This window comes from Fusarium sambucinum, chromosome I, assembly GCF_050947815.1.
Source record: "Fusarium sambucinum isolate potato_lamoka chromosome I, whole genome shotgun sequence".
In the NCBI taxonomy this organism is placed as follows: Eukaryota; Fungi; Ascomycota; class Sordariomycetes; order Hypocreales; family Nectriaceae; genus Fusarium; species Fusarium sambucinum.
This window is the reverse complement of record NC_139294.1, coordinates 5,368,421-5,384,002: the sequence shown is the minus strand read 5'-3', so window position 1 is coordinate 5,384,002 and position 15,582 is coordinate 5,368,421. Positions and strand designations below refer to the sequence as shown.

Here is a 15,582-nt window from a genome sequence, read left to right as displayed (position 1 = left end):
ACAACGCAACGAATTTCTCACAGATACAGAGTACTCCATGTTAATACTCATTGTCTTTATGTACCATATCGGTCATATTTAACTTGCGCTTCTTTGAAAGACTCGCGTTCCTCTCCCGCGATCCGACGGCCAACTCCACATCACTCAGACGACATACAACGAACCTGTATCATTCGAAATCCACCCCGAACCCGGCATTGTGCCGTTACGATTGGAACATCGATGTTTTCGCATTGATCAATCATCGAAATAGCATCGAACTGATAGGTGCGGTTGTGATATCGTCATAATCGCCAGGCCCCGCGGCGCAGCGCGACTTCGTCACGATGGCGCCTGTTGGACCCTTCGTCCAGCAAAATGTCGCCCACAAAGTAAAGCGGCCTATACCTCCTGGGATTCAGACGAACGGCGTGATAACACCCTCGAAATCATCTCCATCTCCATCAATGTCCGCCAAGAAGCCACCGCTGAGTGCGAAGCAGCCACCGCACTCGGCCAGCGACAGGGCGATCACTGCATCATCCGTCCGACCTGTCAACCGAGCCCGACGAGAAACAGCATCGCAAATGCAAGGTCGGCACTCTAGGAACAGTGCTGGTCTGCGGTCAGCATCTATGGTGGCGGATCAAATAGCCCACGACGCGGAACCTCGGCCATATAGTACGTTTATGTTAGGCATTACTTGTCGCTTGCGCGCTAACAACCGTAAAGTTGTCACAGATTCATATATCTTGAACAAGTTCGTCGGTCAACCTCCTTCCCTAATCATTCATTTACATCCCACGCATTTTCGATTCGACAGCCAGGATGGCATGTTCTCATACAAATCGCCTATGAAAATCTTCCTTGAGCATATCAAAGCCCGGACTGTCCCACATGACCTTCTACCATACTTTAATGAAGCTGGTGTGCCATTTTATGATGGGTGCCTCATAGTTCAGATCCATGATCATAAATCTCTTGCCCAAGCCAAGGATATTGCCAAACCAAAATCAGCAAAGGGATCTGCGGTGTTATCATCCATCCATAACTACAATCAATGGCTTACACCGTCCCCTAATGTCCCTTTTCCTCAGGAAAGCTCGTCCACTGCAGAAGGGAAGGCAAAGGCGGGCAACACGGCAGAAAAGGAAAACTCCCCTATGCCGCCACCTGAGGACCAAAAAGAGAAGTCTAAAAAGCCTGCTGTCTACACTATCGTTCTCCATCAAACACCGGAAAGTTTACAGGCGGATTTGTTCATAAAAGCTTCTACCCCTCACGGAATGAGTGACGTGTCAGGTCAACCACCTTCGACACCTATGTCCCTGATTCCACCAACACCAACTGCTGCCACGATGCCACCACCGGCGAAGCGCCAGAAGCGCGAAAAGACAGAACTCGACGGTAGCAATATACACGAGGCAGAGGGTCAGATTCTGTTGGCCACAAACGCGCCATTAGTACTTGAGCCCACAAGGACAATAGAAGAAAACATCCTTCTGCTTGAAGCAATGAGCCATCCCAAGCACTCACATGCCCCTCCACAGCCAAAGACTCGTAAGCGAACTCGTGCAGAGATGGCCGCATACGAAGCCCAGGCTGCAGGTGCTGAACGATTCATGCTTGTTGCGGACCCACGTGCAGCATCCAGTGCAAACGGGGCCCAGAACGGTGGTACAGCGGACGTGGATGCTTCAACTGGTGCATCCACATTTGAGCCAAGATTTGAGCGCTTCAAGGTTCTCGACGAGATCAAAGCGAAACACAACGAAAAGAAGGAGCAAGAGAAGGCCAAGCAGCAAGAGGCGGATCGGAAGCTGCAGCAACAGAGAGCGCAAATGCAGCAAGAGGCTGTTCAGAGCGCCCAGAAGCTAGCCCAGGAGGATCGAAATCGCCGCGAGGCTGCAGCGAGAGAGACCTCAATGCGACAGGCTGAACAGCAACGACAGGCTCAAGCACAAGCACAGGCTCAGGCACAGGCTCAGGCTCAGGCACAAGCTCAGGCTCAGGCTCAGGCACAACAAGCTCGTGCGCAAGCCGCAAACCAGACCAACCAGGCCAGTCAAAATGGTCAGCAGCTCAACAGGAATCAACAACACGCCCATCCTCAGAATGCCATCACCAATGGGGTCAATAGTGCAAGTGCGGGAACGCCTCAAATGGCCAACAACATGCCTCCACAAGCGCAGCCTCGCTTTCAGGCTCAAATCTCACAACCGCCAGCGTCTTCCCCAGTGGCTCGACAGGGCACCCCTCAGCACATGTCATCTCCAATGGTGGGAAGCGTTCCCATGCAGCAGACCAACTCTGGCATGGCGAACAGCCCCCCGCGACCGTCTTCTGTTGTTCAGAACCCGGCCGCCATGTCCGTTCCTATGGCGCATAACATGTCTTCAAGGGGCAGCCAGCAGAGCCACCCGTCTGGTACCCCTAGAATGCCTCATTCAACGCCTAACATGGCCCAAGGCACGCCTATCAACAGGCCTGCTATGATAGCTACTCCCCGCATGACGCAGGTCAGCCCTCCACCAGCTATGATGGCCCAGAACTCGCAGCCAGGCCAAGGCATCATGATGAATAACCAAGGCATGAACCAGCAAAATCCACAATTTGCTCAGCAGCTGGCGCAGCAACGTGCCCTTCAGCAACAGCAGCAGCAGCAGCAGTTGGCGGCAATGCAAAACAGCATGAACAATGGTAACGTGTCTCAAATGACCCCACAACAGCAACAACAAATGATGCAGATTATGCAGAGGCAGCTCATTGCTCAGCAGCAGGCTCAGCAGCAGGCTCAGCAGCAAGGCAATATGATGAGCCCTCAGCAGCAGCAACAGCAACAGCAACAACTGCAGATGGCTGCACAGTATGCTCAGCAAATGCAGAACATGTCGGGCAACCAGATGCGGCAATTCCCACCGCAAATGCAAGCACAGTTGCAACAAATGATGCGCATGAACCAGATGAATGGCCAGATGGGCAACAGTCCGATGCAGCGCCAAGTCAGCGAGCAGATGATGAATGGAAACAACATCAACATGCAAGCTTTCCAAGCAATGCAACAGGCCCAGCAGCAGCAGGCCCAACAGCAGCAGGCCCAACAACAACAGCAGCAACAGAACCAACACCAAATGGGGCAGATGGGACAGCCATCTATCCAGGCCTCAATTCAGCAGCAGGCCAGAATAGCCTATCAAAAGATGCTGAACCAGGCAATTCTCAAGCATGGGTCTCCCGACAAATTCCCGCCAGATCTAATGCAGAAGATGAAGACTGCGAGTATGAACCAAGCTACAAACCTTGTCCAGCAAAGCTTCCAGCGGAGGCAGCAGGCCCAACAACAGCAAATGCTGATGCATCAACAACAGCAGCAGCAGCAGCATCAACAGCAACAACAAATGCAGCAGATGCAGCAACAGCAGATGCAACAGCAACAGATGCAGCAACAGCAACAGATGCAACAGCAGATGCAGCAACAACACATGCAACAGCAGCAGCAGATGCAAGGGATGAATGGCATGATGGGTGGCCAGGGGATGTGATGATCCAAAAGGGACTCCAAAGACGATGGGCAGGGTTAATGTTATCGCAGAACAGGGAGGGGATCAGTGACCTTGGAGTTCAGGACGTTCTACTATTTTTATTGTTTTTGGTATGGTTTACGAGTTTGGGCAGATATACCCCACGGGAAGCGTTCGAATCGGATCAAGGGTTTTTGTCAAGGCCTTGTAACTGTCTTTAAGGTTGTCCGTGCTACTGGACATGATATCTAATAGATACAGCGGTAAGCAAGTCCGGCCGTCTGTGGTGGCACGGGCATGCACTAGGAGTAATTGGATTATTTTAGAATTCGTCGTCTTCTGCGATATAAACAAGGTTCAAAGTCAGCGTAAAGTAACAGATTTGACTGAATAAAAAAGAAGTATTCTATTTTAGTCATCTATTGAGCCAGTGTAACGGAACAACAGTTAACTTGTTGAATGTGCAGAAATAGATGACCTTGGAGTCTGTTCCAAAATGGCATGAATCTGTTCCCCTTTCGTCTTTTATGCTTCATGCACTCACTTAGTAGTCTAGATACTAACCTAAAGCACCTTCATACCTACATGCTTACGTGGTACTAAGGTAGGTAGGTAGGTAGGTAGTCTAGATTAGTACTGTAGAGGTTGACATTACTGGTGGCTCGAGAGCTGTCACGTGCACGCAGCTTGCGACGCGGAATGACACAACCGCCAAGACTGAAGGAGCTCTTAGTTTACCTCATCCAATCGTTGACCCTCTCAATAAATCCGCGATACAGCAGCTCAAGGCAACGTGACCATTTCATCACGCATTTTCTATCACAAGGCATACGCAGGAGAATCTACTTGGTTGAGTCTTTCTTTCGTTCAAGCATCACAACAGCTTTCCAGCATCTCCCTTTTTCGAATCCGCAATCCCGTCCTCCCGGTATCATCGCTTAACGTTTATCCCTATCTCGGCTTCCGTGTTCTTTCCACGTCTTCTCGATGTATCGGCCGGATCTACTGGCACTTTTACTGCCTCTGCTGGCTGTGCCAGCCTTCGCTGCAGAGACCCTCGACTGTGCAAAGATCCGTGCCGATGGACACACATTCGATCTTTCTAAGCTTGGTGGACCGCATTCAGTTATGACGACGCGGTACAAGCCCAACCCAGCGGGACATTATAACACAACTTATACATTAGATGTTTGCAAGCCGTTGAAGAAAAGCGGAGGAAGCAAGTCGGAATGCCCAAACGGCACTCGAGGTATGTCTAGGGTCCACTAAGATGGTAAAGCTTCAACTAATCAGCTTTAGTTTGCGCCATCACACATCTTCTCAAATCTGACGGCGACAAGAAAGAAGAGGACGAAGTTACGGACATCGTCGCGATCGCAGGAAACCTCGAGAACGCTGGTGGATCTCGATTCGAATGGACTCCTACGAGACTGAGCACGGCTGAGTCGAACTCGGACAAGAAGAAGGAGGGTTTACGACTTGTTCTCACCGGAGGCAAGGATCCTTTATCTGGCCCTTCCAAGGAGCAAACTGATCAAAAGGCCATCGTTGAATTTATTTGCGATCCTGACAAGGAAGGAACAGAAGGCGAGTGGGTTTCCGAGGAAAAGTACGAGAAACGAGCCGACGAAAAGAAGGATGACGACAAGAAGGACGAGGGCGAATCCACTCTCGAGCACCAGCTCAAGCATGAGAATGCTACCCTTATCTGGGATGGTTTTGAAACCGAGAAGGACGCTAGAATTTTGCGCTTGACATGGCACACCAAATATGCTTGCGAAAAGCGAGAGGACAGCGGTGGTGGTGGCAGCGACGATGGCGGAGATAACTCCAGTTCCCACTGGGGATTCTTCACCTGGTTTGTCCTCATGTGAGTATACCTAGCCTTGAATTTTGCAACGATTTTCTAACATATCTAGCGCTTTCTTGCTTATTGCTGGTTACCTCATCTTCTCGTCCTGGATCAACTTCACCCGCTACGGTGCTAGAGGTTGGGATCTTCTCCCTCACAGCGACACCATTCGCGACATTCCTTACCTACTCAAGGACTTTATTCGCCGGATCCTAAACACTGTGCAAGGAACGGGCAGTCGAGGCGGATACAGTGCTGTTTAAAACAACACTGAGAAGTGTACATCGTTTTCAGTTTGTTCGAAGTCAATCCTGGGCCTTTCTAGGCTTGGTTGTGCGCGAGGGACTATGGTGGCGCTCATGTTAGCAGTTCATTTTGGCTGGTTTGTATACATAGGTTGGGACTATCGGACTCTTGGTCTCGTATCATGCAATCGGGTGTTTAGAGTAAGTTGCGAATACGCAGTACTATGGAGTCAGCGTTGGGGTTATTAATACAATTTTGTCGTGCTGCTTTCTTATTAGGAATGAAGGTGTCTTTGATGTTTGCATTCGTCCGCGATGAGTACAATGTGAGTCAGTAGAACTGATCAGTGAGAGATGGCAAAGCGTAGTGCAATAACTGTCCAGACCAAGGCGCGCCTAAGAAGACCTGAAAACCACTTACAGGGATAAGGAACACTACATCATGAATGATTCCATACCCTGAGTCAAAAAGGTCTCCATAATCAAGACCCTTCCTTGTCATGGCAGCTTGAGTGGCTCCCAATTGTGAGTAACTTGCCCAAATACAGTTAAGTAGCGTCACAAATCGACCTGCGATAGCGGAGGCGATTGATAAGATAAAGCCACAAATATTCTCTCGTAGAACCCCTCCAGATCAATACAACAGTCCTGCAAATCTCGCATTTTCCTCTTTCTTTGTATTTTCTTTCTGTCTGTAATTTATAAAGTCGGACAATACGTAATATCAATGGCTATGCGACTCCCTCTTCGCGCTCGATTGGCCAGCTCCTGCGCCGTCGCCCGTCCTCGTATTGTTCGTCGAGGCCTTGCTTCGTTGCCAAATGCCGACGTCGCGTCCGACTCCAAGAGCGCTGCCATGGTGGGCGAGCATGCGCCTTATATGGTTGCCACATATGCTCGTCCTCCACCCGTATTTATCAAGGGAAAGGGTTCATGGCTTTGGGATGCGGAGGATCGCAAGTTTCTTGATTTCACTGCCGGCATCGCTGTCAATGGTCTTGGCCACTGCGATCCCGAGTTTACTCGTATCATGACCGAGCAGGTAGGTCCTTCATTGCGCCTAAAGTACGCAGTGAACCCTTGCTAATGCAATTGGTTGTTCACAGGCTCAAACACTCGTTCACGCTTCCAACCTCTACTACAACCCATGGACTGGCGCTCTATCGAAACTCCTCATCGAAAAGACCCTCGAGTCTGGTGCCATGCACAACGCCGCCTCGGTATTTGTCTGCAACTCCGGATCCGAAGCCAATGAAGCCGCCATCAAGTTCGCTCGAAAATCCGGCAAGATTGTTGACCCCTCGGGCGAGAAAGTCGAGATTGTATCCTTCAACAACGGCTTCCACGGCCGAACCATGGGCAGTCTGTCCGCGACCCCGAACCCTAAGTACCAGAAGCCCTTCTCTCCCATGGTCCCCGGCTTCAAGACTGGCGATTTCAATGACATTTCAGGCATCGATGCGCTGGTCACTGAGAAGACGTGCGGTGTTATCGTGGAGCCTATCCAGGGTGAGGGCGGTGTTACACCTGCGAAGGAGGAGTTCCTCGTTGCACTTGCTAAGCGATGTCGCGAGGTTGGCGCTGTTCTCATCTACGACGAGATTCAGTCCGGTCTCGGCCGTACAGGCACATTCTGGGCTCACGGCAACTTGCCCAAGGAGGCTCACCCCGATATCCTCACAACCGCCAAGGCTCTCGGCAACGGATTCCCCATCGGTGCTGTTCTAGTGACGCAGGATGTCTCTGATAAGATGAAGGTTGGCGACCACGGCACCACCTTTGGTGGAAACCCTCTGGCTTGCCGGCTAGCACACTACATTGTCGGCCGCCTTGCTGACAAGCAGCTCCAGGCTGATGTCAAGGCCAAGTCAGAAATTTTCAAGAAGCGCTTCGCCAAGCTACAGAGCCAATACCCTGACCTTGTCAAGGAGGTTCGTGGTCGAGGTCTGATTCTAGGTCTGCAATTGTCCGAGGATCCTTCACCTATCATTAAGGCTGCTCGTGAGCGTGGTCTGCTCATCATTACCGCCGGTACCAACACATTGCGATTTGTGCCCAGCCTGACTGTGACGGATGAGGAGATTAACCAGGGACTGGACATTGTGGAGGCTGCTATTGCTGCTACTCGATAAGAGAGTGTGTACTTCTCTTCGGGTTATATGGTGTTTATGATTAAAGGGTTAAAAGTAGATTTTTGACGAGAGCGGAGCTAGACAAAAAGCTAGATACCATGCATATACTGATTTACATTTTACGTCGTTATTCTACATGCCCTGGGAGGTGCTACATGCTCTACGGGAATGTAAAGTGAAGGTCTGAGCTCAATCTTTCCATCCAATTTGAGTAAGAATGGAAATTAGGAGTCTCTTTCTTCTCATCGACAATGAAAATACGGGAGCTTGTTCAACATGGTCTCGTTCAAAATTGATGCATGTTTCATTCATATACATAGTACGCCTCATCACATCGCTCAACGCCAAAACTTTCCCAGATGACCCATCCTGTCTATGCCACTCTAGCAAATAGCGTGTGTCTTGCCATGCTTGCCCTGAAGAGAATGTTGCTCGTCCTAGAAATCGTTAGTCGCGGGATTTCGGGTGGTATATCAGTTGGTAACTTACCTTGTAAACGGGGTGAGCGTGCTTTCCACGCCCCATGGCAACAATATGGTTCTTGATGTACTCTTCGCGCTTCTTGATCGAATCCTGATCTGTCTCCTTAAGAAGACCATGGCACAGCTTGACATCGCAGATAAGCTGGTCACATCGACTCTTTGTAAAGTCCTCTCGGACAACAACACGCAACATCTTTACGCCAGAGTTGGGGGCCATGGTGTAAGCAGGGACAACCCAGCCTCGAGAGCGCAGGTGGTGAGCAAGGGCGAACTCATCGTAGTAACGATCAGGGTCGCCACCCTCGTCGGTGGTCTTGAAGCGGAAAGCAACGAGGGGGAGACCAGCGCCTGAACGTTCTGACATGATGACGAAACCTAGATTCTCTAGTGTTTCTGTCAGGTAGTCTGCTGTTCGGGTGAGGTTACTCATGATGGCGCGGTAACCGTGCTTGCCGAGGCGGATGAGCTGGTAGTATTGACCGATGACTTGTGATGCACCCTTGGAGAAGTTGAGGGTAAAAGAGGATTGGTCGGCGCCGAGGTAGTTGATATTGAAAACGAGTTCTTGAGGGAGAAACTCGGGAGATCGCCAGATGACCCAGCCAACACCAGGATAGACGAGACCGTACTTGTGACCCGAGACGTTGATAGAGACGACCTTTTCACATCGGAAATCCCACTCTAGGTCAGGAACCACAAAGGGGGCCACGAAGCCTCCGCTGGCAGCATCAACATGAATTGGGATATCAAGATTGCGCTCAACGAGGAGATCGTTTATAGCCTTGATATCCTCGTACTCGCCGGTATAAGTTGTTCCGAGAATAGCACACATACCAATGGTGTTCTCGTCGCACAGGTCAACGGCCTGTTCGGGATCCATGACAAAGCGATCGGGCGTGCAGTAGACGAGCTTCTCGTCAATCTCGAAGTAGCGAGTGGCCTTTTCCCAGCAGACCTGGACGGCAGAGGACATGACGATGTTGGGATGCTCGGTGCTCTTTCCCTCGGCTAGTCTGCGGTTCTTCCAACGCCTCTTCATGGCCAGAACACCGAGCATGATGGCTTCTGAGGAACCAACAGTTGATGTACCGACTGAAGAACCGGGAGGCGCGTGGAAAAGATCACCGATCATGTTAACACATCGGTTCTGGATGTCTGCAGATTGAGGGTATTCTTCATAATCGATAAAGTTTTTGGAGAAGGACTCTGCCATGAGCTTCTCGGCTTCATCTTCCTGGAAAAAGTGTTAGTGAGGCTATTCAGAAGAGTTGTGGGGTAGTTTAGTGTTGTAGCGTGCTTTCACCATCGCCAAGAAATGGTTTCGTCTCCGCTATGGGGCGGGCGGAGGATCAGATCTGATGGTGACGGCTTGGCATTGAATGAACTTGGCCGGAACCAGAAAAGTCAAGGAATTAGTTGATTATTTCTTGTACGTACCATGTAAGTTGTGACGAAAGAAGCCAGACTGAAAACAGCAATTAGCAGTTAATCTCGTAAATAAAGCGTCATGCTACAGAGTAGTGGACAAAACATACTTGAGCATGGGGTTGTTGTCAAGACTGAGATCATCCTTGATCATGCGATAGGCAATATCGCGGGGCATTTCATTCTCTGGCATATGATGTCGGGGAAGATCCATGCCCGCAAAGCGAGATCCGTAGACGCTGGTGGTGAACTCATCCTGATAGCTTGCCAGCTTCATCTGAGGCTTCCGTGATGCTCGGGAGCTGGTTGAGCGGACGGATGCGGCGTCAGAGTCGTCTCCGCCATGAGTACCGCCGACAACAGAGAGGTGAGCCATGTCGTCAACAAGCGATGAAGATTTTCCTTTAGAAGGGAAATAGTCGTTTGCTATACTTGACTTTATGGGATTGCCGTGATCATCAGTTTCAATAATTGGAACAGGCGACACACTTTCAGATTGCTGAACGAGACTCATGATGAAGGAGGGGTAATAAAAGAAGAGGGATAGCTCTTTTGTATGTAAACAATTGAGACAAAAAGGTTCGATGCGATAGGCCGAATACGGAAAACGGGAGCAGCCGGTTTTGTGTAGCTACTAACTATAGCTTGGATATGGCTTGTCTAGTTGGTCGACTCTTTTGGCAATGACGGTATATTGCAGATTGTTCTGCTTAGTACAGAGTAGAAAGAGTTCAGTTGAGGGGTAAAACGGAAAGGTCGGCAACATGAAAAGTTTGGGTGGTAGAAGGACGTGTAATACACGACGTAAGTATGAGGAGATAATGTGGTGGATATCAAGATGATATCTCTTGGAATACAAGAGTAGAGTTGAGTAGTAAATATCTATACGTTGATACTAAGAGTGAGACGTGTGGAAAAGAAAAACGGATTTACAAAGAGGCAGAGACACCGACTTTTTAAAGTATTCTAACAAAAGTACGTGAATAAATAAATGCCTCCAAAATAGGAGCATGGAAATACGGCACGGGGGTGCATAAGATATCCATCCAATCTACTAACCTATCCATCGAGTGAGGCCCCTAAAGCGGTATGTACGGTACCTGAATCTTGTGTGAGCTTGGGAACGAAGCACAGCCCAGTTCTTTACATCCGAAAACGTATTATACGCTGTACAAAGTCAATGAATACAGACACAAAAGATACCTGATAACTACCTGATCTGTACTAACTAAGTAAACGCCCCGTTTACATCCGCCTTGTCTGTGCTTGTCTTTTTGAGCATGACGATGACGATTACGGTGCCTCCCCTTGTCTTTGGTGATACTAACAGGGAGTGATGAGTGACCTTTCTGTCTCTGTGATAGTATTGGTTCTTTTGTATATCCCTCATATATTTCTACCAAATTATTTACATTCTTCAGGCTTAGTATGGGCGGCCTCATGGTTTTGGTCTCAATATGGAAATGAGTGGTAATATTCGTGTTTCGTTAGAAAGCCCTCAACTTTGGGTCTTGCTTTGTCCTTTCAAGGTCATGCCAGGTTAGGGCAGATCAGCTCACCTTGCTTCTAACATCCCTTCACCTTGCACTTACTTAATTAGGAAACTCGGTCAGGTACGTGTCTTGTTTCAGTGACATAAAGACGCAAGCAAAAGAAAGGATATTTCTTATGAAAACACGCGGTTATTGGGGTTCTGGACCTTGGGCATGGATAAGGTCAAAATTGGGGTGAAATTGGGGGTGAAAAGCACCTGATGTTTTTCTTCTCGCCTCATAAAACATGGTATTTTCCAACAAAGGGGTAGAACACGGATAAAAGATGAAGCAATCGTATCGGATCAGAGATGAAATCCTTGTTCTATTGGGGTGCAGACCTGAGTTATGGAATATGATCCTATTTGCTGGGTTTTGTCTGTATAACAACGTTGCATGGTATTCCCCAGGTAAAGTCGGTGTGATTTAGTTGCTCTAGAACCAAATGGACGTTATGCTACGTATTAGTCTACTGTTGGTCCTAAATATTCTTTCTACCATCTTTTTTGAAAAAGATCATCTGCTCTGAGCAATAATTGTATATGAATTTAGTTGTTTACAGGGCTGAAAGGACAGGAATCCCCGGGCAACATGAGCGGCCCAATCACGGAGGCTGCCGGTCGGCAAAACGGGGCTATCGGATCCACATCCCGGGCCGTCTTTCGTACAGCACCTATTAATGGTTCTGTCAGCCAAATTATAGCGCTGAATAAAGAGAATAACACCGACATGGAGCAAATTATACTGGAAAACACCTTGAAACGATGAAAAGTTCACTAGACTAGTATGGAGGTATTCTGGCTACCAGGCAGGCTTGGGTCTCCCACGATTATCCAATACCTTAGCACTCATCACAAAAAGCATGAGGCCATCAAAGGTCACCGAGTAAGGGTCAACTATACCACTATCCTCACCACGTATTATCTTACAATACCTTGGAGCCTCGCCGTCCGAAATAATGACCCGATCCAAGTGGCGTGTCCTGCTCAGCCCAACCAAGGCTCCCCAGATCAAAAACCATCAGGGGTCTATCAATGTCCAATCGGCCCAATTCCCGCTTATTTTCCCATCATGAGTTGCGTGTTTTTACTCACCGAGAAACACTGACGCAAACACGGTCCGTCCGCCCCCTTTTATGTTCTCGATGCCTCCATCATAGTATTCCTCTCGGCCACTGTCCGTAAGCTACGGCTTCATCGATGACTTGGGATTCATGCTCTGGGTTGTACTGGCGAGGCTGTTTTGAGACCTTGGTCAGCATGACGGCGGGATGAAATCATCTGCAGAAATAATGAATAAGCCAACAATTATCTATCTGTCCTCCGTCTTTCAGAAGTTGGGCATTCCAGCAATTCATAGTATATTGTTGATTCAAATCGTCAGTTATTCTAAGGGTGTCCTTTGTGTATCTACAGATAGTCATCATATCTTCGTAAGTCAAATAATGCAGAAATATACCTTTCCCAGCTCACCCCCTGTACCGCTCCTCCATATACGCAATGCATCTCATCGATATAAATCACTGTACAATACAATAAACACCAACCATGCATCCCCCAAATCAATCATCATCACCTACCATCCCTGTCAATCCACTTGCAAGACCCTGCATACGTCGGCCAAGCAGATCATCAGAGCTCTTAAGCTTGACAAGACTCTTGTTTCTATTCTTACTCTTGTTCAAGCCTACACTCTTCCGCCGAGATGAATTCTTCTTATCGTCATTCGTAAGAGGATACCCATTTGTGTACGCTCGCGGCGTCGTGTCTCCGCTTCCACTACCATCATTCACTTCCGATGACACAGAATCCTGTTTCTGTATGGGCGGCGAGGCTTGATTCGAGCTTCGTCGCTGATTCATCTTTGTCATGCTGATCTCCAGCGGCTTATCCTCTTCTCCGCTGGATTCTGTGCGTTGGTGATGTCTTCCATCGCCGTTGACACCGAAGCCATTGGTCTTCGACATTGCAGCTCGGGATTGTCTATCTTTTCGCACGCGCATGACATGTGCATGTTCAAAAAGCTGATCAAACCATTCGACGCATCGTTCAAAGTGTCTCCAGGCAGGAGGATACACAGTCGGGAACTGCATAAAGCCATGAGATGTTCCAGGGATCAGCATCACTTCCGCAGCATCCCGGTCGTTGAACTCTGCTCCGTTGCTTCCTTCTTGTTCCTGTGCGAACGCAGCTTCTTTCGCGCGGCGAAGTCTTCCTGCAAAAATGACTGTGTCGTCGACAAGAGGGTCTCGTTCTCCTGTCATAAAGTATGTCTTGGGGAAGTCAACTAGCAAGGCTTCGGGTGCGAGGACAGGGCTAAGGAGGTAGTCCTGGCTAAAATCGGGGCGGTTATGTGCACCGATATACAAGATGATCATTGCTCTCATCATTTCTGGTGTGAGCACTCGATCGTTGAAGTAGGAGATCATTGACGATGTGGCCAGTCTTGTCTTCATTGGTTCAACATGGTGAGATGAATTCTTTCCGTTGGCTTCTAGGGCTTCCTTTGGAAAGCTCAAAGATCGAGGTCCGACGTGCGAAAACTCTGGGTGTGGGCTTTTGGGTCCTTGAGAAGCCGCAATCAAAGCCTCTTTTGTCGTCAACCCGTTCAACTTGCCACTCAACTTGGTATCTGGTGGCGGTGATCCATCTTCTTCGTCATCAGAGTGGTGAGGAGTTCCCACCAACTCGTTGTATTGCATACTCTTTCGTCGCATGATTCTGCGATTAGTCTTTCTCGTCTTGCGATCTTTGATGAGAGACATTTGTTCGTCAGTCATCCAGTTGCCAATATTCATGTCCAGCGCAGGGTAGAAGCAGATGAGTCCATCCGGAGCCGGCAGGTCTGCCTGTCCTGGTCTTCGGAATGCCGTATGTCTTGTTTCCATAATCATCAAAGTTGCCGCGACTGCAAGATTACCTCCAGCGCTATCACCTGTCACGATAACTCGAGGCACTTCTGTTCCTGGCAGGCCAACACATCGACCCTTGGTATTGATAATAGTCCTGTAAACATCGAAACACTCGTTCAGCGCATACGGATATGGAAATTCGGGTGCCTTTTTGTAGTCGAGACTCAGGACAGGAAGTCCTGATTTGGCCGCCCACGAGAATAACTTGTCGTCGTTGCAGCGAGGATCCATCGCAACAAAACCACCACCCGGAATATCTAGAATTATCCTATCATGACGCTCCAGATCCGACAAAGGGCCGTCGTAGTACAGCCACGCAAGGACAGGCTCTTTATAATCGCTATCGGAAGGCCGGGGGATCCTAATTTGCCTCGGAGGCCACCGCATAAAACGCGGTCGCATAAGACCCTGGAAGAAACTCAGATACGGCGAGGTGCCCTTGTTCCAGGACACGCGCATATGCTCGACCGTGATCATACCTCGGACCTTGCGAACTTTCTCGTCGGCCTTTTCAGCAGCAACGAGGTAGAAGAGCGAGAAGACGATGCTCGCCATGTCGCGCAGCCACTTTGTCTTGATCTTCATGGCTGTCCAGAAACCAGCGTCCAGCGCGGTCAAGACCCATGTGGCCCGGTAGTAGGTGGCGTCGTACATGTTGGCCAAGGGCTCTGGACTAGCGAGACCGACGAGAGTGCTGAAGTTGCGGGCGGCGTACAGGTAGATCATTGTTATCACGACGGTTTGCCATGGTGTGAGACGTCTGGAGAAGAGTTTTGAGAAAAACTGAGCGCCGGGAGGACCATGTTTATGGCCTCTATGGTATGTGTAAGTACATCAAAGAAAAGAAAGAATCTGGGAGGTCTTACTTGACTAGATAGGCGGACCAAAATGTCAAAACTGCTAGGACTTGAAGCCTTCGAGACTTGACCGAGGGCCGTCCCAAGACGTGATCTATCATGATGACCAGATCAGGTCTGAATGTGTATTATTTGAACGGTTTGAGATGAATATGTGAGGAAAGTAGAAGAACAGACAAAGAGAAACAAAACTAGTTAGGATTCAAGCAAGCACATGGTGTCGTTAGTCTTCTCGGGTAAATTGACAGCCGTTCACATGAAAGAAACACGACTCGAACACCCTCGGAGGTAATAGGACAAGGGTTGTGATATCGCTAATTGAAGCGTTGTAACGGTCTTGTTGATGGGTAGTAGCTTAGGTGAGAGTTTCTGCCTGTCCAAGGTAGACGAAACGAATGAAGCAAGAGAAGAGAAAGAAGACAAGTCAAATTGCATTGTAGGCTTCTAACTAGATAGGAGGCAGTGTAAACACAAAAGTAAGGCTCAATCATTACAAACGAATGATGATCCCAAGCTCAATTCGGACTCGGAGCCGAGTAAAATGACGGGCTCGTGACTCGTGACAAGTTGGTTCTTTAGAGTATCGCATCAACATTCCCAAGCTCGTTAACATGTGAAAGTCTCCCCCGGAATCTGGTTAAAAAGA

At 48.9% G+C, this 15,582-nt stretch overlaps 5 protein-coding genes across 5 annotated transcripts; 3 read left to right on the top strand and 2 right to left on the bottom strand.

Moving 5' to 3' along the window:
• Positions 1-326: 326 nt before the first annotated feature.
• On the top strand, positions 327-3,521 carry FSST1_004438 (Spt20 family-domain-containing protein; the record flags this gene model as incomplete). Its single annotated transcript, XM_083230612.1, has 2 exons — positions 327-660; positions 712-3,521. 2 exons carry the CDS (start codon positions 327-329, stop codon positions 3,519-3,521), a joined length of 3,144 nt encoding a protein of 1,047 aa, XP_083087868.1.
• A 966-nt stretch (positions 3,522-4,487) lies between these two features.
• FSST1_004437 (autophagy-related protein 27) lies at positions 4,488-5,615 on the top strand (the record flags this gene model as incomplete). The annotated part of the gene is made up of 3 exons (XM_083230611.1): positions 4,488-4,749; positions 4,800-5,370; positions 5,420-5,615. 3 exons carry the CDS (start codon positions 4,488-4,490, stop codon positions 5,613-5,615), a joined length of 1,029 nt encoding a protein of 342 aa, XP_083087867.1.
• A 709-nt stretch (positions 5,616-6,324) lies between these two features.
• On the top strand, positions 6,325-7,729 carry FSST1_004436 (acetylornithine transaminase; the record flags this gene model as incomplete). The annotated part of the gene is made up of 2 exons (XM_083230610.1): positions 6,325-6,639; positions 6,704-7,729. The coding sequence occupies 2 exons, from the start codon at positions 6,325-6,327 to the stop codon at positions 7,727-7,729; spliced, it is 1,341 nt and encodes a 446-aa protein (XP_083087866.1).
• Positions 7,730-8,112: 383 nt separating this feature from the next.
• Positions 8,113-10,150, bottom strand: FSST1_004435 (glutamate decarboxylase; the record flags this gene model as incomplete). Its single annotated transcript, XM_083230609.1, has 4 exons — positions 8,113-8,166; positions 8,219-9,445; positions 9,649-9,676; positions 9,747-10,150. 4 exons carry the CDS (start codon positions 10,148-10,150, stop codon positions 8,113-8,115), a joined length of 1,713 nt encoding a protein of 570 aa, XP_083087865.1.
• A 2,579-nt stretch (positions 10,151-12,729) lies between these two features.
• On the bottom strand, positions 12,730-15,037 carry FSST1_004434 (Alpha/Beta hydrolase protein; the record flags this gene model as incomplete). The annotated part of the gene is made up of 2 exons (XM_083230608.1): positions 12,730-14,893; positions 14,946-15,037. 2 exons carry the CDS (start codon positions 15,035-15,037, stop codon positions 12,730-12,732), a joined length of 2,256 nt encoding a protein of 751 aa, XP_083087864.1.
• Between the last annotated feature and the right edge of the window lie 545 nt (positions 15,038-15,582).